The sequence below is a fragment of the Dermacentor albipictus genome, chromosome 8 (genome assembly GCF_038994185.2).
Source record: "Dermacentor albipictus isolate Rhodes 1998 colony chromosome 8, USDA_Dalb.pri_finalv2, whole genome shotgun sequence".
Classification (NCBI taxonomy): Eukaryota; Metazoa; Arthropoda; class Arachnida; order Ixodida; family Ixodidae; genus Dermacentor; species Dermacentor albipictus.
In genome coordinates this window covers 50,255,430-50,280,267 of record NC_091828.1, presented here as the reverse complement: position 1 = coordinate 50,280,267, position 24,838 = coordinate 50,255,430, and the positions used below count along the sequence as shown (strand labels likewise).

At 47.2% G+C, this 24,838-nt stretch overlaps 2 protein-coding genes and 1 pseudogene across 3 annotated transcripts in view; 2 read left to right on the top strand and 1 right to left on the bottom strand.

Moving 5' to 3' along the window:
- Window positions 1–17,334, bottom strand: part of LOC139048773 (zinc finger protein 782-like) — an 80,751-nt gene extending 63,417 nt beyond the window's left edge. For both annotated transcript variants that reach the window (XM_070523366.1, XM_070523365.1), the window contains exons 1-2: window positions 17,136–17,334; window positions 16,547–16,651 (exon numbers count right to left, since the gene is read on the bottom strand). The gene's annotated coding sequence lies outside the window, so the exon portion shown is untranslated. The remainder of the gene's footprint in view (window positions 1–16,546; window positions 16,652–17,135) is intronic.
- LOC139048772 (uncharacterized) lies at window positions 4,630–6,546 on the top strand. Its single transcript, XM_070523364.1, has 2 exons — window positions 4,630–5,035; window positions 5,960–6,546. The coding sequence occupies exons 1-2, from the start codon at window positions 4,876–4,878 to the stop codon at window positions 6,403–6,405; spliced, it is 606 nt and encodes a 201-aa protein (XP_070379465.1). The 5' UTR covers window positions 4,630–4,875; the 3' UTR covers window positions 6,406–6,546.
- LOC139049246 (uncharacterized) lies at window positions 10,063–12,939 on the top strand (annotated as a pseudogene).
- Window positions 17,335–24,838: the final 7,504 nt, after the last annotated feature.

Genomic DNA, 24,838 nt, shown 5'->3' with positions numbered 1-24,838 from the left:
CCTCTTTCTTGCCAACTTGGGTCAGTGTGTAGTCTACGGTCAAATGGGTAGAGCATTTAATTGCTGTGCTGCCCCTGGCAACTGGGTTCAAAACAAACTGCCGGCCCAACTTGGGCTTCTGGGCATGTAACAATGGGCATGTGCTGCTAGTCAACAAACTTCTTTGATGCTAAGTAGAGTCACTGGGTATGTGGCACTCGGTACGTGCCATTGTTTAATGGCCCTGAGCAGCCTCCCCCAGAGGTTGATTGATTGAAAACTTTATTATTCCAACGAGCTGGGGCGCCCGCCTCTTAACCTACACGTAGGTAGGGGGGAGGACGTAGCAGTCCCCACATAGTGAGGACGGTGAGTATTCACGGCCTCAACGGCCAGGCGGATTGCTCGACGCTGGTCGTCTTCAGCCTTGCTCTGGAGCAAGGCCTCCCAGGCTTCTCTACTGTCAATGTTTTCCTTGGCCCCTGGGGAGCCAGCACACTCCCATATTATATGGTCTAGCCTACCTTTCCGCTTACAAATTTTGCAGAGGGCATCGTTATAGTCCCTCGTCTGTGTTAAGTAGATCCAATGTGGTGATGTATAATTGTTTCCCTGGAGGCGTTGCCAAATGCGGGCGTCCTCCAGAGAGAGAGACTGATGCGGAGGCAGAAAAATTCCTCTTTCGGCTTTGTAATGATCGACCGTTTCTCTGTAAGTGATGATGCTATCTTTTATCCCGGGAACTGGCTGCTCTAGAGTTGCCCGGTGGTAGAGTGCTCGGGCGACCTCGTGAGCGGCTTCGTTGCCTGGGACTTCTTCATGGGCCGGTACCCAAATAAAAGTTATGTCCCTCCTGGGAGGGTTTTTGAGTAGAATGTGGAGGGCTCCTTCCCGAGATTCTCCCTTTGTTAAAATTTTTGATAGCTAATATGTTATCGCATAATATTACTCCCGCTTTTGTACCCGCACAAGCAAGTGCTACTGCAACCTCCTCGGCTGTACAGGCGTCCCTCGTGCACGTGGAGCACGCTATCTTAACGCACCCGTCGCCATCAACTACCATTGATACCGCAGCACCGTTTCTGCCGCAAGCGGCGTCCACATACGCAACTTTATGCGCCGGTGTGTTCGTAAGCTTATTTACTAGAGCCTTAGCCCTGTGAGCTCTCCTCTCTTAGTTGTAGACAGGATGCATACTTTTGGGTAGGGGGGCAATTCAGAAGCGCTTATGCACGTCCAACGGAATGACTTTCTTGTCAGTCGGGGCACCCCTGTCGCATTGGATTCCTACCCATTCCATGATTTTTCCCCTATTTTGGACTGGCCTAATCTTTCCAACTGAGACACTCGTACTGCCTCAGTGAGCTGAACTAGCGTGTTGTGAACTCCCATTTTGAGGAGGAGGTCTGTCGAGGTTGAGTCTGGGAGCCCTAGGGCTCTCTTAATGCTCTTCCTGATGATCACATCTATTTTCTCCTTTTCTTCTCGTTTAAACACAAGATACGGTGTGGCATACGCTATACGGCTGGTAATGAAGGCTTGCATGAGTCTGAGGAGGCTGTTCTCTTTGAGGCCCCTGCCTTTGAGTGAAATTCTCCTAAAGATCCCCGTGACCTGCGCCGCGTATCCTTCTAGCTTTTTGATTGTCGTGAGGTTGCATCCATTTCTCTGGATATACATGCCCAGAATTCTGATTTCCTTCACCTTGGGAACCTCATTTCCATTTACGAAAACATTGATGGGTCTGCTGCTCCCAGCGTGTCCCCTTTGATGTTTTGGCTGAATGATTAACAGCTCCGATTTCTGTGGCGAGCATGCCAAGCCTCTGCTGGCCGCATACTATTCCACCATATTCACCGCTATCTGTAGCTTAAGTTCGATGGCTGCGTCACTCCCACTATTAACCCAGATGTGATATCATCCGCGTACAAGCTAAATTTAATCGATTTAATCTTATTGAGTTCCGCCGGGAGACCGCTCATCGCTATGTAGAATAGGAAGGGTGATAGCACCGACCCTTGCGGGGTCCCCTTGCTCCCAAGGTGATGGGAGGGGATTTTACATCCAGAAATTTTATATTCGCCTCCCTCTGTGACAGAAAGTCTTCGACGTATGCATATACCCCGTGTCCCACACCTACCTCTTCAAGGCCTACCAAAATAGCCTTATGGCTTACATTGCCAAATGCCTTGGTGAGGTCAAGGCCTAGGATCGCCCTGGTGTCAGTTGAGTCGTATCTGTTGTGAATCAGCATGCGCCGCTGACACGTATTTGTTTTGTTAGATTCACCGGCCATGCCTCTTGTGAATCGGCAGTGGCTGCGGCTGACGTCACAAGATAAGGACTATAAAAGCAACACTAACCTTCAATAAAGAGTTCGTTCTTTGGCAACTGCTTCTCGAGTTACTTCAGTGGCGACGAGGCTGCCCACCACCGGGCCGTGCCTGCTCCATGGCGGCTCACGCCGGACCACCGGGTTTCGACGAAACGGAAGACAGTTGGGACGCCTACCAGGTGCGTCTGCAGTCTTACTTTGAAGCCTATGATATCGTCGACTCGAAGAAACGACGAGCCCTGCTAACGGCAGCCTTAAGCACGGCAACAGTCGGCATAATAACGGTACGGTGCGCACCGGCGAAGATTCAGGACCTTACCTATGAGAAGCTGCTTGAACTGCTGGCAGAACACTTTGCGCCACAGGGCAACGAAATAGCGGAGTCTTACAAGTTCTTCACCAGATGCCAGCGTCCCGACGAGTCAACGAAGGACTTCATTGTGGAAATTCGGAAGAAGGCCTGCAGTTGCAACTTTGGCGAAGCGCGGGACAGGATGTTACGAGACAGACTTGTTTGTGGTCTACGTGATGCCGGTGTTCGTCGGAAGCTTTTGGCCAGACCTTCGCTGACGCTGAAAGAAGCCGAAGATATAGCGTTAGCAGCAGAGATGGCAGCTCTCAACGTTGATCACATGGAGAGCACACAGGATTATGGCGACGTCCATGCCGTGAGGAGCAAGATGCAAGGTCAACCGTATTACCACAAGACTCATCCGAGCACTTCTCGACTAAGCGAAGACGTCGTTTGCCCGTGCTGTGGTAGCACTAAGCACAAGGCAGCAAAGTGCAAGTTTCGCCGGGCGGAGTGTTTTCGCTGCCGACGTAAAGGGCACCTAGCTAAGATGTGTGTATGGAAACAAGGGGTGGCCCTTTGTGAGGACCATTCTTCAGAGAGCGACGGCAACGAACTTTGTCTAATGAGTTTGTACACTACGTCGGTAAACTTGGTCAAGCCTGTGGTTCGCACCCTCTGCTGGAGCGGAATTCCGCTGACAATGCAAGTGGACACCGGATCGCCTGTCTCCATCATTACGTGGAAAACATACTGCAAGCATCGGCATGCCTGGCCTGCGATCCGCGAGACGTCCTTGAAGTTGTCCTGCTTTCTTGGCAAGCTGCCCGTGAGGGGTCAGCTGAAACTTCCGGTCTCGTACGCGGGAAAGACCCTAGATGCCACTCTAACCGTACTGCAATGCGATGGCCCGAACTTGTGCGGGCGAGATGTCATCAGCGCATTTGAGCGTAGCGGAAGGCCCGTCTTAAGCATTCTCGGCGAGGAAACCTCCGGTGAGCAAAATGTCCCTGACAGTACTTTGGTTAGCGCACTCTTAGAGGAGTTCGGCGATTTGTTTACGCCAGGTCTAGGGCTAATTGATGGCCCCGCAGTCCATTTGCGGTTGCGGGAAAATGCGTTGCCGCGGTTCTGCAAAGCACGTTCTGTGCCGTATGCAATGCGGGAGCAAGTGTCAAATGAAATAGACAGGCTTGTTAAGCATGGCATTCTCTCGCCTGTCGACAGTGCGGAGTGGGCCACACCTTTGGTTCCCGTTATCAAAAAGAATGGTTCCATTCGGTTGTGTGGTGATTTTAAAGTGACCGCAAATGCTGCATGTGTCACGGAGCAGTACCCATTGCCAAAAATAAGGGATATCTTTGCAAACCTAAACGGTGGTGAAGTATTCAGCACCATCGACTTGAAGGATGCTTACAGTCAGCTGCCGCTTGACGAGGAAACGAAGAAGATATTGGTTGTAAACACTCCGAAAGGCCTGTTTTGCTTTAATAGGCTTCCTTTTGGTGTAGCCTCTGCTCCTGCGATTTTTCAGAGACGTATGGACGGCATCCTGCAAGGCATTCCGGGCATTCAAGTATATTTGGACGATGTGATAGTCGCGGAGAAACGCGGCAACTGTGAGACGCTGCGTGAAGTTTTCAGACGTTTCCGGCAACACGGTGTGAAGCTGAATCCGCAGAAATGCAAGTTCCGACAAGCAGAAGTTGAATTTCTGGGACATCGTATAAATATGAACGGATTGTTACCTAAGATGGACAACATTGCTGCAATAATGGAAATGCCGAAGCCAACCGGTGTTGCGGAACTACGGGCGTTTTTGGGCTTCGTGACCTACTACCACTCATTTCTGGGAAACTTGGCTACTGTTCTAGAGCCACTGCATGAACTGCTAAGAAAGAACACACGCTGGCAGTGGGGAGCGAGACAAGATAACGCGTTCCGAGCAACAAAGCGGCTGCTAGAGAAAGCTAAGTTCTTGGCGCACTACGATCCAAGTAAGCCGCTTATCTTGGAAACCGATGCGTCGTCGTATGGCGTCGGCGCAGTGCTATATCACAGAGTAAATGGGCAAGATCGACCAATTGGGTTCCGGTCGCGAACGCTTTCAGCTGCTGAGCGTAATTACGCGCAAATTGAAAGAGAGGCATTGGCAGTTGTCTTCGGGGTTACAAAGTTCCGGGAATATCTGCTCGGGAATCATTTCACGCTTGTGACAGATCACAAACCTCTTCTGAGCCTTTTCAGCCCCGACAAGCCCGTTCCCGCCATGGCCGCTGCCCGGATTCAGCGTTGGTCCCTCTTGCTGAGCGCCTACAACTACAAAATTCAGTTCAAGCCAGGAAAGACGTTGATTCCTGCAGACACCCTCAGCCGTTTACCGGTGCGGCAGGAGCATAACAACACTAAGGCTGCAGAAGATGACGCTCGTGAGTACGTTCTTCTGACCGATCACCTCAATACCTGTCCTCTGTCGGCGAGTGACTTGGCTAAAATGACTGTTGACGACAGCGACCTCGCGCAAGTCCGCAATTACATTCAGAATGGCTGGCCACGGTACTTGCGACCGGCTCAGGAGCCATTGCGCGTGTACATGCGCAGGAAAGACGAACTGACGTACAGCCATGGAATTGTGTACTGGGGCCATCGAGCGGTTATTCCAACAAGTGCGCGGCAGTCAATGCTGCGTATGCTGCATGATGCACATCAAGGGATAACGGCTATGAAAAAATTGGCACGTTCTGTTTTCTGGTACCCAGGGCTCGATCGGGACATTGAGAAGCTGGTGAACGCGTGTCCAACATGCATAGAATGGGGCAGCATGCCTCCTGCCCGACAACCCGTGCCTTGGCCGGACACAGAGGAGCCATGGTCTAGGGTCCATGTCGATTTTGCGGGTCCTGTGGAAGGTAACATGTTGTTGATCGTGGTTGATTCCCATACGAAATGGATCGAGGTTACCGCCATGAAGACCGCCAGTTCGGCAAAGACAATTGAAGCACTGCAGACTATGTTCAGCCGGTTCGGTTTGCCGAGGACCCTGGTAACGGACAACGGGCCGCAGTTTACTAGTGAAGAGTTCAGGGCATTTATGAAGCGCAATGGCATCGCTCATTTGCGGACAGCTCCCTACAAACCGCAGTCTAATGGCCTGGCGGAAAGAGCAGTACGGACTGTCAAACAGGGGTTAAACAAAAACACACGCGGCAGTTTGCAAGCTCGGCTGGACCACATTCTTTCGCATTATCGGCGCACTCCCTTGACAAATAGGCAAACCCCAGCTTCTATGCTTCTCGGATATCAGCCACGTTCTTTATTGCACAACGTCGTGTCACGACCATTCCCTTCTGCAGGTGCGTGCAACAGTGGCCTACCGCTGAGCAAAGACGTCTGGTTCAAGAACTACGGAGTGGGTGACAAATGGAAACCAGGCTCGTTAGAGTCCACCGAAGGCTCGCGAATGGCAACGGTAAAGACAGCAGATGGGGAGCAACATCGCCGCCACCTCGACCAGCTAAAAACCAGGAGGACCAGCGTGGGAGGAGAAGCGATGGAACCCGAGGCCCCCATGCAAGCAGCAACGACTAAAGGCAGCCAGAACGCAGCGGCAGACTCGCAGTCTCAAGGACACGACAGCAGTCACAGTCAGGCTCAAGTAGGCACCGACATTCGAACGCCGTCAGACGGGCGGGCCGAAGCCGAGGTTGCTACCAGAGAGCCGCAAGTGACTGACCGGGCTGAAGTGACACTGCGTAGGTCGAAGCGGAAGCCCCGGCCCCCGGACCGCTTCACTCCTTAAGGGGGGAGAATTGTTGTGAATCAGCATGCGCCGCTGACACGTATTTGTTTTGTTAGATTCACCGGCCATGCCTCTTGTGAATCGGCAGTGGCTGCGGCTGACGTCACAAGATAAGGACTATAAAAGCAACACTAACCTTCAATAAAGAGTTCGTTCTTTGGCAACTGCTTCTCGAGTTACTTCAGTATCAGTCTAGGATATCATGCTTAAGTCTGAGTATGACATCTTGCGTACTGAGCCCTGGCCTGAATCCAACCATTTCATGCGGCCAGAGATCATTCTCCTCCATGTACCTGGTCAGTCTCGTTTGAACAACATGCTCCTTTAATTTCCCTACACACGAGGTGAGAGATAGGTGGCATGTTGTTCAAGCTGGGTGCTTTGCCTGGCTTGGGAATAACGACTACGTCTGCCTGTTTCTATGTTTTTGGGAGTTCTCTCTCCCACACCTGGTTCATGAATTTGATTAATGCAATGATGGACTCATCGTCTAGATTCCTGAGAGCTGTGTTTGTCATCCCGTCTGGACCGGGGGCCGATCTCTTTCTGAGGTTATTAATCTCTGCTAACCTCTGTCGTGGTGATGGGGGCATCGACATCTGGATTGGGAGGTCCCTCGTAGGCCTTAAACACCTCGCTCTCTGCTTTTCCAAGATATGTCTCTTGGAGCTCGCTAATGAGCTCGTCATTTCTGCCAACAAAGCCATGCTTTGCTCTCACCTGGTTTATACTAGCTTGCGTTTTTCATTTACTAGGGTCGATTAGATGTCTGAGAAGGCTCCAGGTTTTGGAGACACTTATATTAGCTTCCATCTCATCGCACTTGCTGTCCTAATTCTGCTCGTTGAGCTTAATCACATATGTTTTTATTTCTTTGTTGAGTCTGTCTAGTTCGCGCCGGATATTCCTGTTTCATCTTTGTGCCTTGAGTCTTTTCTCCAGGTTACTCTTTCTGCTCCACATGTTCAGCAGTTTCCTGTCTAGTGCTGGTGGTGCGTCCTCATCCTCTATAGTTGTAGTCGCTTCCCCTATGTGCGTTTTAAGGAGGTGTGTCCACTCATCGATATTGTAGATATCGTCCGGCAGTGAGGCTTCCTTTCTTATTTTTCTGAATTTATTCCACTCCATTAATTTTGGTTGTTTGGTGAGGCGAGTTTTGATGCCTTTTCCTAGCGTGAGCGAAATAATAAAGTGGTCGCTACCTAGATTTTGTCCTGTGCTTTTCCATGTTACTGTTCCCGCCATATGGCTTATCGTGAGGTTGGGTGCAGTGTCCCTGGTTATACTGTTGCCTGTGCGCGGAGGGACGCATGGGTCAGTATGTAGAGTAAGCCCTAGCGTTTGTATATCTTCCCATATTTGTCTACCTTTGGGGTCCCTGTATGTATACCCCATTCCTCGTGAGCCGTGTTGAAGTCTCCCATAATGATGAGAGGTCTCCCATCTGCAGCTTTGAGTGCTCTGCGTAATGATGTAATGAATCTAATTTTCTTTTGCTTGGGTGTGCTGTACACATTCAGCAGGAATATGTTATCTCTATTTTTCTTCCCTGTGATAATCTCAACAAGAACAGCCTCTGCCTCGCTGGGGGAGACGGATGGTTGTGGGATCGTTCCCCACCTGCGGCAAGTTGTTTTCTCATCCACTTTAAGTTCTATCGATTTATTGTTTTATTTCGTTCACTAAACACAATTTCCCCTATGTTATCCTTGGTGTCAGTGTTCGTTGGCTTCTTATGACAATATTGGACACACTTGGCACTGCTACAGAATGCTCGCAATGCACACTGCTTCGATAGCTCGCGCTTTGGATCGACTGCCAGGTAGCTGGTTGAGAGGTTGTAGAGGCTTCACACATTGGCTCCAAGATAACTTAACTAGACGGTGAAGAGAGCCAGTGAAGGTGGAACTTAAGCCCAATCACTCCAAGAATGAGTTTAGGAGAAAATGTATGGCTATGGAGGAAGGTAACTTGTAATTGTACGTAGCTCTCTTAATATGAGATGCTTCAATTCTGGTGCGAATGTTTACTGTACCCATGAATCCACAAAACTTGCTCGAATCGTTAAAAAAAATTTGTTTTTATGTCCCAAAACCGCAATCTGATTCCGCACTGCAGTGGGCAACTACAGAAATGTGGAACACCTGGGGTTCTTTAACATGCACCTAAAACATGGGTGTTTCCGAATTTCGATACCATTGAAATGTGGCCACCATGGAGGGGATTCAATCCCATGACCTAATGTGTAGCAGCCCAACACTATAGGAGGTATGCACTGGGACTGATCCCCCAGAGGGCGCCAGCGTTGTTTCGGCTAGTCTGCCACGCCTGCGGTCCGTGCAGCCTTTCCGCTCGGGTAGGTCGTGTAAAGAAGCCATGTTTTCTTATTTGCGAGTTCACCTTGGCAGTGACTCGTCGTTTAAGTGTGCCAGCATCTGCCAACGGTCTCAGCAACGCATTCGCAGTGCGGTCATGTCTTTTGCAGTGAGTAAATACTAGCTATGCATATTTCCCGTTTCTGCGGCGTCGACTTGCTGCATACGCAAGAATGGTGAACTGCGTTGTTTGGTTGCAAGAACCACACAAAAAAAGCGCGGCAACAAAAATGTCGCGCAGGTTGGCTTTTTTTCACTACCCAAGGTTGTGAAAAACCAATCTAAGAAAACAAAAGAGACAACTGCTCGAAGGAGAGCGGAGTGGCTTCGTCGATTCAACCGCAAGGACTTGGACGACTCAGCAAACCATTACCGAGTGTGCGGCAAGCACTTCATTTCAGGTAAGCGCTGATATCTCAGAATGAGCATTATTTCAATTTTAGTATACCTTTAATGACGCTAAGCGTAGCGTCGGCGTCGCGTTGGCGGTTCTAGGGTCAGCGAATGTCTCAACATTCGCGCAACCGCCTCAACCCAGCACAGTCAGTTTTCTGGGCTGGAATGATCGTTCGGTTTTGTACTTTGTTGCCAGAAGAAAATAAGCTCAAGCGAAGGTAGCGGGTACTACAAAATTATTCTTTGAACAGTGCTGTGCATACATATGCAAGATGGAAAAGAAAATGCGTTCCATTTAAAAGCGTACGTCGTTCTGAATCAGCTGCTGTTGACGAGCCACTAAAACAGCTCTGTTGGTGATCTGTGGGTCTTGCGTTCTATGCGGCTGTATTTCCGAAAATACGAGGCGCGAAACGAGTGTTCTGTGCCAAAAGTAAAACTAAAACCTCGATAAAGAATTTCTAGTGAAAGCCTAGAGCCCACTACTGCGCTGTGCATGTAAATCCACATCACACAAGAAACAGTTTGACATTCATTTTTTGAAAGGTTGATAGTTTTATTTTTTTGCAGGTCAACCAGCATATGCAATGGCTGAGGCAGACCCAGACTGGGCACCATCACTTCATTTAGGACATGGAAAAAGTGTGGACACTGAAGGTTTGGCATCCTGGTAAATGCCCTTACTTTTTCAGGCGCTAGGTAAGCAAGTGTGTATGCTGAAGTTCGTTATGTTTTCAGCAGGAATGGGCCACGTTTATTTCCAGATATAGGAGAAAGCAAAGACGCTCAGAAAGAAGAGCCGGCCCTCTGAAAGAATGCCAAGTGAGCCCAAACACAACAGTTGAAAATGACATAGTGATTACAGAAGACGCACTTTCATCTGCTGATGGTCAAGAACCAGAACAGCCACAGGTTCCTGTCAAAGTCTGTAAAAATAGAGGTACATCCCAGAGTGCTTATCACCAGTAGTTGTGTGGGTTTAAGCAGCGGAAAGAAATGCATTTTGTCTAGAAGAAATTCCTGGTTCTAGGATCACACATAGGTGCATCTTTTCAGGAAGGCTGACTTCAGTCATGTGACCAAACTGACAATGGCTCACATCGGACAGTTGAGGAGGAAAACAGGCACCTTCTCTCAGAGCGTGGAGATGCAAAACAGGAGCTCAGCATGCACGTGTTGTCAGAAGACATTCTGAAAACAAGGAAGGATATGGTCCAGTTTTACACTGGGCTGCCCAACTTTGCCCTCCTGCTTGTGCTGTTCAACTTACTAAAGGAAGGCGCAATGCACACAAGCCGTAACTCTCTGACAGCATTTCAAGAAATGGTCATATTTCTCATGCGCCTGCGGCTCAATATTCCTCTACAAGATTTGGCCTACAGGTACTACCTTGTGTTTAGCTTTCGTTTGATGAAAGTTGCTAATAGGTGTAATTGTTATTTGCAAGTTTCGCACGTCGCAGTCCACAGTGTGAAGGATTGTCAACAAGCGGCTGGACGTGGCCTATGTTCGGCTCTCCCGAGCTGTCCGGTGGCCTGACCGGGAGACTCTCCGGGCAACAATGCCCACGACTTTTCGCAAATCATAGAGCATGGAGGTAGCAGTTGTTATAGATTGTTTTGAGGTTTTCATTGAGTGGCCTTCATCTATGCTGGCCCGGTCACACACATGGTCCAACTATAAAAGTCACAACACTGCAAAATATTTACTTGGGCATTGTACCGCAAGGTGTAGTCACGTTTGTTTCCAAAGGCTGGTGTGGGCGGACAAGTGATAAGGTTATTGTAGAAAAGTGTGGCATTTTGAACAACCTCTTGCCTGGGGATGTTGTTCTAGCCGACCGAGGCTTCCCAATTGCTGACAGTGTTGGTACGCACTGTGCCAAGTTAGCCATGCCTGCCTTCACTAAGGGCAAACAGCAACTTACGCCCATGGATGTGGAGAAGACTCGCAAAATAGCGAATGTGAGGATTCACGTAGAGGGTAATTGGGCTCGAACGAAATAAGTACAGAATCCTCAAGCACACACTGCCTGTGGAAATGCTCACTGGTGAAGAAAATGGACCAACAGTGCTCAACAATATGGTTTGTTTGTGCAGAATTATGCAACATGAACAGCTCAACCATCCCATTTGGCTGAACTGACGCTCTTGTCGTGCATGCACACATATCGGCATGCCTCTGCAGAAGAATCTGAGGTAGTATGTTCTTGGATCTGTCTGACTTGTTCACAACGACGGACGAAGGAAGACGACACGGGATAACCACATAGGCACAATAACAAATGAAATTTTATTTCTCGACACAGGAAAACTCTTGGCAGCAGCTATTTGTTCCTGTGTCAAGAAATAAAACGTTCAGTTGTTAGTGCGCCTTTGTGGTTGCCCCATGTCGCCTTCTTTCATCCGTCGTTTTATTTCGCACCTTCGTTGTAAACATGAAATTACCAACTCGCCCACCAGTACGTGCCAAGTTTGTCTCAGACATCAAGTGCATATCTTCCTGGAGTTAGCTAGGATGGAATGGAACATTCTTGAACTCTGTGTGGATCTTGATTCAATTTCTGTTTTTGTCTGTTGAACGTAGAAACTCAGAATTTGTTATGACCTAGCTGTGTATCAATGTTTGTTTCGTCTGATACCTGCAACTGCCTTTCTTGAGTGAAAGGTGCTACAAGTACACTCACTAAATTGACGTAAATCAAAAATTTTTCAATTTGCTTTTGTTTTTTTGTACAGGTATGCATACAGAATAACATTCCACGGTGAAATTGTTACGCATTGTGCATACCAAACTTCCCTCCGCATTTTCTATGTTCACGGCTTGCCGTTGCACTAATCTAGAAGGGGCAAGCTTGTCAGCCACTGCATACAAATTAAGCCTTCCTACTTTGCTCTGTGCACTCTGGGCAGTACCATGTTTTTTTCTTCGGAGCTCTCTTTAGATCAACACACTCATAGTGAAACCAAAAACGCTTGCATGTCTTGCTGTCGCACATGACCATTCTGCCCGATTCAGGACCGCCACATACACAGTACACCTCATCTGGTGGCACCGAGTCTTGATCGCTAGCCTCTTGTGGTCCTTCTTTAAGGTTATCTGTCCAGTAACGATAGCGCAATTCAGGCAGAATCGCAAGCTTGAAGTACAGGGTACAACGTTGCAGCATATTCTTGCAGAACTGCGACTCTTCATAGATTCGAAGAACGACACAATCCTTCAATGTCCAAACTACAAAATCACGGTACTTGACCTTGCACACATAAATCTGCATTTGGACCTGATAATAGCAACTGTGATCAGTCGTCAACATCACTTTGTTGTCTGCAATCTGAAGACATGATGAAATGGATTCTGCATAACTTCTGACAGGCTCTTCTCTGTTGTTGCATGGGCACTTCACCTCCACCACCCCCTGACCGCAGCAATCGCAGCTGACCACACCATCAGGGGTTGCAGCCAGGAATAGATTTTCGGTACAGATGTGAAGTCCAGCCTGATTATATTGAAAATTGATGCGCACATTTTTTGATGCAGCTGTGCAAGTTTTGGTGGCTTTTTGCTCATTATCCTTTCCCCACGCAGTCTGTGGACTGGAGAACTGCACATCTACAGGGTAGCATAACCTTATCAGAGAGGACAGCGAGGGGTTTGTAGTGGATGTTCTACACACAGCCTTTGCGTTTGAAGGTGTGATGCGGCCAGCTCTGAAGGCGAACCACTTGGTACTTCTTGCCTGCTCTCTGGTCTCCTATCAACTCAGTGACCTGCAACGAGACAGTAAAGATATGCGGTGATGTAGTTCACAGACAAGTCTGAAGACTGCAATGTGCTCAAAACGTCAAGGTCATTTAAAAATAGCAAAATCAGTCAACAGTTTCAACTGGCATTTGCAGGGCAGTACTGCTGCAGAAAACCAACTACAGCTAGAACAGGAAACATGCTAAGTGTAGGTGATGTACCTCATGCCCAATTGACAGGCCTCCAGCAAGGGCAGAGCATTTCTCTGTGATCTCGTTCCATGTGCCCGGAATATCTTCCTCTTGAAAATTCGTGAGAATGGCACTGGGGAACTTCATCGCCACGGGAACAAAGTGGTCAGCAAAATCAGGCTGCAAAGACGGGAGTGCTGGCCGGCTTCCGCTGTTGTGGCAAGCAGCCAGAAATGCTGCCCACTCTTCTTCTGTCACCTCCTTAACAGTCCTTCTTTGTTTCTTCTTACGAAGAAGCTATTCCCCATCCATGAGCCTTTTTTTCATAGTTTAAGAGGCGAAATTCACATTGGAAACCCTCTTTGGCTCGAGGGATCGTACTGTTAGGGGCAGCCACGCATTTACTTTGTCCGTACATGCTTGCCCATCCCTACTCTTCACAACTGCATCTATGTAAAAAAGCACTGCTACAATGTGAGAGCAGGCTTCTCCGAGGCCTGCCTTGCAAGTACAGTGCGCAGCTTGCACTTCACCATCCTCCTTGATGACAAGCCAAGGTGTCAGCAGCTTCTCATTGACTGACTGGGAATGCCGGACCTGCATAAATAACAAAGCTGCTTAATGCCAAAAAACACTGCATAATGCTTCACGAGGTTGGGAGAGGCTTCAGAAATGTAAAGCAAGATAATGAAATATGCCACAGCAAGACACACAAAACCCTTTAGGAACAAAAGAAAACGAGAACATTCTCTTGTACATAAGTTTACCTTTTTCTTTAAGATGCCATTTTAATGCCATCGTTGATTTCTTTTTTTTTTCAATGAATGAGTTTTTTGGATCCACTCTGCGTCCGACAATCAGGCAGTCAAGTAAAGCGGACCAGGAATGAGATCTGAACCCGTTGAACACTTCCAGCATTTCTGTCATTAAATTATGTAATGTAAAAATGGCCAAAAGCAAGGTATCGCACGATGAAGACAGGATTAAAATTAGGCAGATTACTGCCTTGCGCCACACTTGAACCCACTTGCACTCGAACATCTGAAGCATTTTGGTTGAGTGTGGAAACAGTAATCTGAGCCTAAACTTTACTGGTAAATGTCGTGCTCTACATGTGTTGCATTAGCGAACCATATGAAATGAAAAAGCATGCCTCAGCAGCACTTTTCCACAAGCTTCAAACACTCGCAGCCACACGTAATCTGCACCAAGAACACACACTGCCGAACTACTGTCAACCCCTGTGTACACGGTCGTTCCCTCTTAACTAGAACACGAGAGCTCGTTGCCGTAATTTTCAGAAGCTCAGTGCGTCCTACACGGCCGCTCATCACAGCAATGCGGTACAGGCATACAGAGACCCGAAGCTCGTGCTTCTCTTCGTCTTCCACTTAGCTTAGTTGTGCGTCTCCGATGGACAAACTGGCCCTCTGAAGAACACGGCCAAATGCTCGCGTGTTCTAGCTAAGAGGGGACGACCGTGTACGTTCCCTTCTGCGCATCATTCAAGCATTTCGCAAGCGTACACAAACACGTCTGCGAATCGCACCAACTTACCTGGCAAACGATGACGACGCGGCCGTCAGATAGCACCTTCACGCATGGCTGCTGGACCCAACTGCTCGTCAGATAATTATGGGCCTCCATTGCCTTGTATGCCTTCAACTGCTCCCTTGTTACGAAGCTTGTTGCATAAACAAGGTAGTCTTTTATATCCGTGAAGTCGACGCGCGGGTAGAGATCGGCATCGCGCCGAACTCCTTCACCTCGGAGATCAAGCGGGTCGACGCCGTCGCAAAGGCGCAGCTTTTGCAGGTAGCGAGATCTGTCTTCCTCGGAAAGCTCGTGTGCATAGGCACTTAAACGCATTTTGGCAGAATTCACAGTGCCGCTCACATGGACTACGCTGAAAGCGTGGGAAGAAGGCACAGGCGCAGCAACTCCGCGTCTCACAGCGAGTAACACAACACCACACTGGACGCAGCCAGACAGAGCTGGCGAGACCGCAGCAATGGCAGACGGCTCGACCGACGCTAGCGTCCCTTGCGTCTGACGTCATGTGCATAGCTCCTATAGCCACTACGCAACCACAGCTGGTCCTGAACCATTTCAGGGACCCTTTAAAGAACACGAAGGTGTCAAAATCCGTAGTCTGCCACTACAGCATGCTTCATAATCTGATTGTAGTTTTGACACATACAACCCCATAATTATATTTATGTTTAGCACATCTGCCATAATACGATGATGGCACATGCGAGGCAATGACAATGCTCAACCTTCTTGTAGATTGTGAACAATGACGTACAACTCCTCAAGAAATGGGTTCCTGTAGTAATGGAGGTGTGACAAAACTTTATCAAAGGTGTGCAATGTTATCAAGCAAGAATGCAAGCCCTACACTCTTGTTGGTAAGATTGCTGGCTAATTAGAGCATGAACTTGTGTGAAGAAAATGTGCAGGGACCACATATGATGACTGTCAATGTAAGGGAATAGCCTAAGGGAATGAAATGATGAATGAACAAAAGAGCAAGCAAATGAAAGAACAAGAAAGAGCAAACGAATGTTTTCCTTGCAGAGTCCAACCTCCAACTAACAACAAAAATGGTCAAAACAGCCAAAGAAATTCACTTCAAAAGATTTTCATCGCAGCCACATGTCTATGTCAGTATGAAATGCAGAGTACACCACACTGCTACACATAAAGCCCAGAGCAAGTGGCAAAGTTTCAATAATATACCACCATAAGAACACTATACGAACGGTTGCCGATCGCAACTCAGACAAACACTGAAACATCTACGTATACCTGCAGGCATGCAGAGCTATTTTTGATGCTGAAACAATTTAAGCAATTGTTTCGGCCGACTGGCATTCCCTATGTACAAGACCTAATCTATACCAACACTTTCGCCACCACTCACTGACATTGCTTGAGGCGCAGCCACTGCATTGTACAGATAGACAGTCTTATGACAATGAGTCAGGCACTGAGGATGCAACTGGCAAGTGATAGTGCACCTGACAGAAAATACATTGAAAAGCAACAGTATTCCCACAAGAAAATTACTCACAGCTGCGAATGTTCAGTCCCAGCTAGCAACATAATTATTTCTGTATGATTAATTGTCTCGGGACAGCTCTACACAAATTTTCTGGATTCTTCTAATATATCTTTTGTGATGGCATCTGGCACAGAACTATAAGAGTTCTGGCCTAGACAATTTTATATTCGCATTTAATGCTTTGTGGGAACTTCCAACAGATAACTGGTCGGCCTTACTGGCCTAGATCTGAAGATGCCTTGCCACCTGTATATCACAACAGTGAATAGGTGTCACGCATCACTCAAAAGACACTTAATTCAATCTTCCTTTACTGGAGCAGCTCAAGTATTAGAAGCATCAGCATGCCTTGAGCAAGTGGATATACATACCAGATTCTGGACTGAGGCAACCAGCAGCAATCGGCACTTGAAGCTAATTGTTGTCAACGGTGCTGAGATAGGCTTGATCTTGACGGGCACAACTAACAGCAGAAACTGTAACGACAGCAATACCACAGTAAAACACATTAGACTAATGACGGTAGAACCATCCAGGGATGTGTGCCTTGAGCACTTCACCGCGGAACTGTCGCAAAGTGAAAAAATGTGCTCCTCGCGCAACAACGAAAAATGTTCTTTTAGCTGTAAACTCTCGAATGTGTAGCGTTCGTCCGGGTAGCTCGTAAAAACAGCAGACAAATTAATAAGGCAGACAGACTACCTGTATAATATACCGTATTCGTGTTATTACAATGTCGACCATAGATGCAAAGTTGCGCGCATGTTACAAGGCGGGAGACGTCTATTTAGAAGGCTCGGAACTGAAGCACTGGATGGAGCAAGGCCACTACAGCATAAAAACAAAAAAAAAGTCTCTACCCGCTCCTTTTCTTTTTCATGTGTACAAACGTGCGCTACAATATCAACAAAGAAAGCAACGGACGTAGGCAAGCTGATTCGTGCGCTCATCCATGTTTACCTTTGAAGGTGCTCGTAAGCGACAGCAGCAGGGAAGCGAGTTTACCTGCTCGCTCACCACGTATGCAAGTACGTTAACACAGCCAACACAGCATACCACCATAGAATAAAGAACAACTTTGGTACCACTACCACCACTACTCCAGAGCTCACTCATCAAGTCGCGTGCGTCTAAAAATCTCTCACGTGACCCGATCCTAGGTGCCTAGGGACAAAACGCGGTATGGCCAGGCCGCGCATTTACATTCGCTCTCCTGTGCAGCCGGTCGACTGCAGCGCCGCCCCCGCGGCACCAACGGGAACTATATATCTAGGTAACTTTTCGCCCTAGGGGAGCGTAGGTCCCTAGGTGTCGTGTAAAAACGCACCTAGCACCTGAAACGCCCTAGTCCCCATGTGCGAATTGTGTGTGCCAACTCGCCGGAGTAGCAGGGTAGGCGGTTCATTGTGCGTGCACGCAAGCAGCGCGACCACGAACGAAGCGATACAAGCAATACAAGGTGGAACAGTGCGTTTTACGGCAATTGAAGGTGTGTGACGCGCTCAGTGTGTGCAAAGAGCAGTTAAGTTGCGTGTGTGACGAATGTGTATGCGCAAAATAGCACGACCACGAACGAAGGTGGAACATCGCGTTTTGGCGTGCGCAAACAGCACAACCACGAAGGTAGCGATGCAAGGTGGAACAGCGTGTTTTGCGCAATGTAGTTGTGTGTGTGTGCGTGGCGCGTTTGTGGTGTGTAAAGAGCACGACGACGATCGTCTTCTAACTGCGCCAGAGCAAACCGATTGTTGGATTCTACATAGGTATTGAACGGGCGTTAAACCTAGAGAAACACGGGATTGAATAAGGGACACGCCACGAGTGATTTGTATGTGGAGGTTAACTCATACGTGCATTAATTAGCGGCGGTATAGAAGAAAAGGGGGGGGGGGGCGGGGATTGCCGAGACAGGTGCTCGAAAGCGTTTCCACGCATGTTTTGTCGGTGTACTCGATGAACTAAATGCCGCTTTGAAGAAATTGTGACGAAATGTTGGCATGTGCGTAGTGGCACAGTTTGAAATGTGTCGCAGAGTAAATCCAAAAAGAACCGAAGCGTACCATGTGTAAAAAATGTGTGAAAACTACAGCTGCAAGCTTATGTTGTGCAGCATTGACCGATGTCGAGATATTGTTTTCATGAATGTAGCATGCATCGCCTTTGTACGCATGTGCTGGCTTCGGCGCACCATCATCGAGGCATTGATCGAGGTTAATAAAATTGTACCCGCAACGAGCGCGTCGTCCTGGTTTCGGTTCTCGCTGCTATTGGTGATAATAAACAGTTAGTAAGTTGTGCTTTTTGTTGGCGATTCTCTGGACCACGACCTACTGGAACTCCAGACCTGCACAGATATCCGGCTTCTATGGGAGCAGCTTGCGCCCACTTTCGTTCGACCGACGGCCGTAGATGGCGCTTTTATAACCTGTTCGTCTGCTACGAGGTGGGCTGTTGTGCGGCGTTGTAAGTAGTACGGCAGCTGTTGTGTTGCGACGAACTGCTTCTCTAGTTGACGATTTTTGGTAACACAGTGACAGAGATGTCACAAGGCTTTGATCGGTCGTGAGTGTATCGTGTATTTGATTGGTCGCATTGTGTATAGAGTTCGCAACGTACCCAACAGTTTCATTGTACACGTTGTAAAATTCGCGTCTGCGCTCTTTAGAAACTTGAAGCCACCGTAATGTTCGACGACAGAACGATTACCACTCATTTTAACTCTTAAAAGTTGTCCGTGAATGCGTCACGAGTTCAAAAAGTGAATTACGCATACAGCTTCACTGCGTACGTATCTTCAGCACCACCGTTATGCTGCCGCCGTACTACGCGGAAAAGCTAGCTTTACAGTTTGAAAAGAGTTCCGTGACACGATTTTTAAGGCCTGCACTGCAGCACGTTTTAAAGCACTGGGATCGCTTAATTTTTTGCAAGCTTTCTACTGAGCTACACATCCAACGATATTAAAAACAAGGTATGCTCACCTTCCCTTGAAACAGAATCGATCAGACTATTGCACATATCGGGTGGAGGACTTACTAGTGAATACTTTTACTATACTTTTACCAGATCATCTTCCTTTCACTACGGCACACAGTAGTAAATCCTAATGTCATCTACGACATTAGGCTGTCTGTAATCAACTAAAGAAAGCTAGATTATCCTATGAATCTTTTTAAACAATTTTTCCAGTCTCTTAAGGAGGCTAGGAAAGCGAAATTTATGCCGTTGATCTAGCATTGCAGCGGCCACGTATGCTCGTTGTTTACATTTCTTGCACCGCTCATCCTCTTCTAGTTTCACTATTCAAACGCAAAGCATTCGCAAATATGTGTTCTTTTGTATATTTGTGAATTTATTCATTTACCGCCCAAACAAGCGCTTTGTGCCTGCCGAAATTGCAAGACAAGCGCTGAACAGATCGCAGAAGCAGACGACAGCGAACAGGTTATGACTAGCGCCACTCTGCTCGTACGTTCTTTCCCTAGCGGCAAAAGGGGCGAACTAGACCAGGCGTGCTGGAGGAGGGAGATCTGTGCAGGTCTGTAGTTCAGTAGGTCGTGCTCTGGACAAGGGACGAAAACAAAAACTTGCAATGAAGATAAGCACCACGTAGAATATTTTAAACGAAAAACTGTTTCAACCATAGAAACTCTATGGTTTCAACATTCTTTAATGCAACTCTAATTCTAAGGCTCTAAGCGCCACCTATTTCCGGTAGTCAAAATGTGCCATGGCGGCTTCCTGTCAATTGGATGTGTGCATAGCATGGGAGCTTCAATGGTACATCTCAGCTTTTTTGGTTATCCCCAGCTGTTCCTTATATTTCGGCGTAATAACTCTTTCTTGTACCCAATGCAATACCGAATAGAGATCGTATAGAAGCTCAGAGGCTGCACCTGTCATTCACATAGACAGGTAAGGTAAGGCCGCGACCACTTTCAACTCGTCTGGGACGTACATAATTTTTTTGTGTAACTTATGCATGCTTAGGCATCATTTTTCACGCCGCCTGAAGTTCTCGCTGAAAGTGCGCTTTAAATGCACTGCACGCCTTAAATTGACACCCATCTGTAACGTGTTTGAGCCGTTATTTATAGCCCATATTTTGCGGACTACGATTTTAACCTCATGCGCACTACTGCCCGTTTGTTCTGATGCGTTCGCGATATCAATGTTTTTAGATCCAGAAGGCTGCTTCCGCATGAAAGAAGAGACTCGATGTGTTAGATTGTACACATGGAAAGCGAACGCTGTGACACGTTCTTTAAATTGGCCGACTGTTGCAAGCGGTGGCATCATTGCCGTCGTCGAAGTGTATGTACAGGCACACTATAACAGAGACATACGTATTTACAATGCCAAATGAACAATTTGGTGTTTCGTCCCTTGGCGCTCTCCTGCTCGGCCTGACAGGCAGGTGTCACGCAGTGCATTGCACTGAAAGCGCATGAGCATACCGCGAAATCTACGCGAGCGTTTTTATAGACCAATGCTCGAAGATTTCTATCACCTGCTGCCACTTTAAAGTGCGTTTAGCTAGCAAGCCAGCAGTAGTGTCTGCGCTTTCAAGCATACACTTGATCATACGAAGAATGAGACAAAGTGTAAACACATGAATGACAGATTCAATATTTCTTGACACTCGTAAATCTTCAAACCTGCCAGTTGTTCGTTAGTGCGTGAAAAAGTGGAATTTTGTTATGTTTAAAAGCAGACATTGGTTCATCCAAACGTGGCTTTGCCTAGGCCGTCGCATTGTATGAATGAATTATCAAATGCATGGGCATTGAAGCAATGAGGTGATGTAGCTGAAAAATGCACCTTTGTTCTCTTTTCACTTTGCCTCATGGTATTCTGTCTCAAGTTTAGCCATTGTCAAAGCAGCAATTTCTACTGGCACAGCAACGCTCATCTGAACGGCATCTGTCAATGCCGTAAATTGTCATTGCTCCTTTCAGCACATATGTTACATGGTCTTTGACATCTTCAGTACAACCTAAATGTGTTTCACAGCTGTGATTGCCTCAGTGCATATAGAAGCAATGAAGTGATCCCAAATAATTTTGCAGAATAACTGAAATGTGGGCAAGTTCATTCGGATTCATGATTATGGCAGATTTGAACCCAACACTGTGTAACACTACTACACAGATTGGCATTTCGGGTAGTCGAGACAAGATTCTTATTAAAACCTCGTTGAGATTTGACAAACTGTTAGCTAGGTGAAATAAAGTAATTGTGATTAAGAATGGTAGCCTCAACATTGAGCACTAGGCAAGAGGTGAGTTTTTTATTGTGATCATTTTCTACAAGCATGCACATTAGCGTTACAGTAGTACGAGCATCTTTGTAGCACATCCTTCCCTGTATAAAAAGGGTCATGTTGCTTACTGCTTAGCTGGTGTTATGCATTGTCCACTTCTATGGTGTTGGTGCCCAGGATCTCTACAAAACGGAACCTCTTTGGTACAGTCGTGTAGCTGCTTGTGTTCTTCTCCCCTAGCCAGAGGCATGAAGGGGGGTTCACGGTCACTGACCAAGTCTGATGTATAACCCGACGTTTCGGAACTACACAAGGGTTCCTCGTTCACTGAGTTGGACAGGAAATCGTCACGTATGTAGCCAGCATGTGACATAATGAATATGCGTGAATGGCAGGCATAGTCCCTGGTGTCCGGTTCATCGTAGCTGGCGTCAATTGAACGATTAGCGAATCTAGCAGCCGCCAGGATGACATGTTCTTTTCTTTGGCCACAACAGTGGCATTGTTCCAGTCAATCTTGTGACTATGTTCCTGCGCATGCTCGGCAAATAATAGTCGTGTGACTATTATTTCTTAGATCACGTTTTTTTGTTTTGTTTCCATGCCTGACCAGCCGAACTTTCATCGAATCCTTGATTATGCAGCCAGAGGCAGTGGCACTCGTTGTGTCCTGTTTGAGATGAATGGTCCTTTTGTCCGTGTCTATCCACTATCACCTGGGCTAATCTCCTGGCTGCTGAAGTGTGCCTGCATTTTCCAGGTCAACTACTCGGACATTAATGTCTGGATACAAATTGGGTAGATCTTGTATGCCATGCCCAACATCAGAGTAAGTTTTCTGTTTCTGCCAGCACTTTTGCTCATGCACTTTCATTTTCCTCTGGTCCGGGAATTGTGGAAAGAAGCTGTCTGCAGTAGCTGGAAGTGTACTGTAGTCCTAAGCCTTTGGCTCGTAAGCATTTGCACTAGCGAGAAGCTATTTTTCAGAAGGCTCAGTCTATAATCGTGTGTCTTGTAGGCATCACCTGACGTTTCAAGGGAGTTCTTGGATGAGTTTACGGTGGCTTCTGTGAGATCATTGCGCTGGTGGTAGCGTGGACTACACGCCATTTGTTGGAATTCTTATGAATTCTGCAAACAGCGAGCTGCGCCCTTTTGCAAGCTACAGTTTGTTGTGGTTCAAGACCACTACACTATTGCACGCCTTGTGAAAACAAAGAAGCATCGAGTCGCAATCACAGGTCCTGTCAAACTAGCCAGTACTAGCTCAGGATACCCTTACTAGTATTTTGTGACGATGAACCACCACACCCCTCCAATAGAAAATATGTCCATAGTGAACTTCTGCAACAGCTTTTCTCAGAATCTCAATTGCAGGAGTGTCACCCTTCTCTTAGCCCTGTGGTGCTAGCATGTACGACATGACTTGAAGACATTTGCTGTTTGTATGTATTTATGATGCAGTACTTTGTCATCTTGCTAGGCATTTATTGATTCCAAAGTGGCCTTCAAGTGAGAAGTGCTGGGTGGGTAAGCTCCTGTAGCTTCTTGGGCGCGATGGTTTTATTGCCAAAATATCAACATGTCTTAGACTACATTGTCCTTGTAAAGCCAGAATTCTTTCAGAGTTTGCAACACCTTGTCCAGCTCTTTCGAGTGAAAATGCAAAGTTGGCAGCAGCATTAATCTAGCACTTGTTCTTTCTTCAGTTCTTGTAAAGAAGGTGGGGAGAGGCAGCATGCATAGCCTTCAATCTTGGTAGGCCCTTGTGGTGCCTGTTATTCTCCTTCACATGACAACGCACCTGACACCGTCATGGGCAGATCGGGCAGCTGCGTCTGCTTGATCATTGCCGTGTATGCCACAGTGACTAGGCAACCACTGATATATGATATTGTGTCCTTCGTCAACTATGCGATGGTGTACTTCTCTGATCTTCTCTTTCGAGAGCCGACGCAGCGAAAAAACTTGCCGTACTGGCAAACGACCTGACATTAGCTCAGTGGAATTCATCCGATTTCACAAGTGCATGACTTCATACCCTGAACCCTACTTTTCAACTCCGTATTCCGCCCGAACTTCCACGACGCGACTGTACCCTTCTAGTTCGTCTATGGCTTGGAGTAGCATTTTCAAATGCGTACTCCTTTCTTATCGGAATGTCCGACAACCCACTTTGTGACTTCTGCGGGTGCAATGAAACAATCGCGCACCTTCTTTGTCATGTTAGGAGCGAATAAACCTAGATAGGTGGTCATGCCCATTAGCAGGAGTAGTTCTGGAGGATGGTCTTGGCATGTCTGTGACAGCTTTGAGCTCGTTTTCGTTCATGTGCCCCAAGTAGAATATTATTGTGATGCCAAACTTACATATCTCTTTGTGGATGGCAGCTCTTATACAGTGGGTGCCCTCAAATGTACTGCAGAGTTCGTTGTGTTGCTGTTTAGTTGAGCACCAACTGATAACCTCGACCATATGACAAGCAACACATATAAGTTCTGGATGAATATCCTTCATATACCATTGTGTTTGATCTGGGGCACACCAGATACCAAATCGCATGAGCAGTTAAAGCGAAACCAACGGAACGGTGCTGTAAAGGTGGTCAAGAACTTTCTGTAATTTCTCAGGGATTTGCCAAAACCCTGAATTTGGGCATCAATTTTTCATACACCAAGCTGTGACTCGTAATATCTGAACAGTATGCTCTACTGCAGGAATTGGATATGATGCTCATAGGGCTTGCTTGTTCAGTTTTTGTGTAATCCATAAAAGTGTGGAGTGCTCCTGATGGCTTCGTCACCACTACCATAAGCGTGCACCAAGGAGTTGGCTCTGTCATAGCTGTCGTAAAACCAGTCTTAAACCTAAAAAAGCTTGGCTTTCATCTTCTATAAAGGTAGCCATACAAAACAGTGAAATATTAGTGCACAGGACACAGGCTCCAGTTTCAACATTGTCATGCAAGCTGTGCAAAGTATTTGAAGATGCGGCTTTGAATCTCCACAACCATTAACATTCTCAATCTGTCTAAGCACTCGACTTCAGCTTCACAATCACCTCTGTGACCTATTTAGCAAATTTATTTGGAAATAGCAGCATTCTGCCTGATGCACGAGATGTAACTTTATGTTGTGCTAGTCGCCTTACACACTGACCACAGTAACTTGGAGGTCACCACCTTCTCGAAATGTCACGAACCACATTGTTTTCAGGGTGAGACAAGAAATCGTGTCTAATTATCATTTCTAACAAAAAGAAATAACTGATGCCTGTGGCAAGGTGCCATTCAAAAGGTTGAGTTCCTCCAGGAGTTAGGGGGTGATACGAGTGAGAACCCTCAAAAGCCAATTATGGCCTTAGCCAAGCACCCCCAGGTGACATAGTAAAGCTTTTTGGG

What these genes read in the sequence shown, in the direction of transcription:
- LOC139048772 (XM_070523364.1), top strand. Translation starts at nt 4,876, where the DNA reads ATGGCCGCTGCCCGGATTCAGCGTTGGTCCCTCTTGCTGAGCGCCTAC. An exon ending in GGCTGCAGAAGATGACGCTC is followed by an intron (nt 5,036 to 5,959) that starts GTGAGTACGTTC and finishes TCCCTTCTGCAG; the next exon opens with GTGCGTGCAACAGTGGCCTA.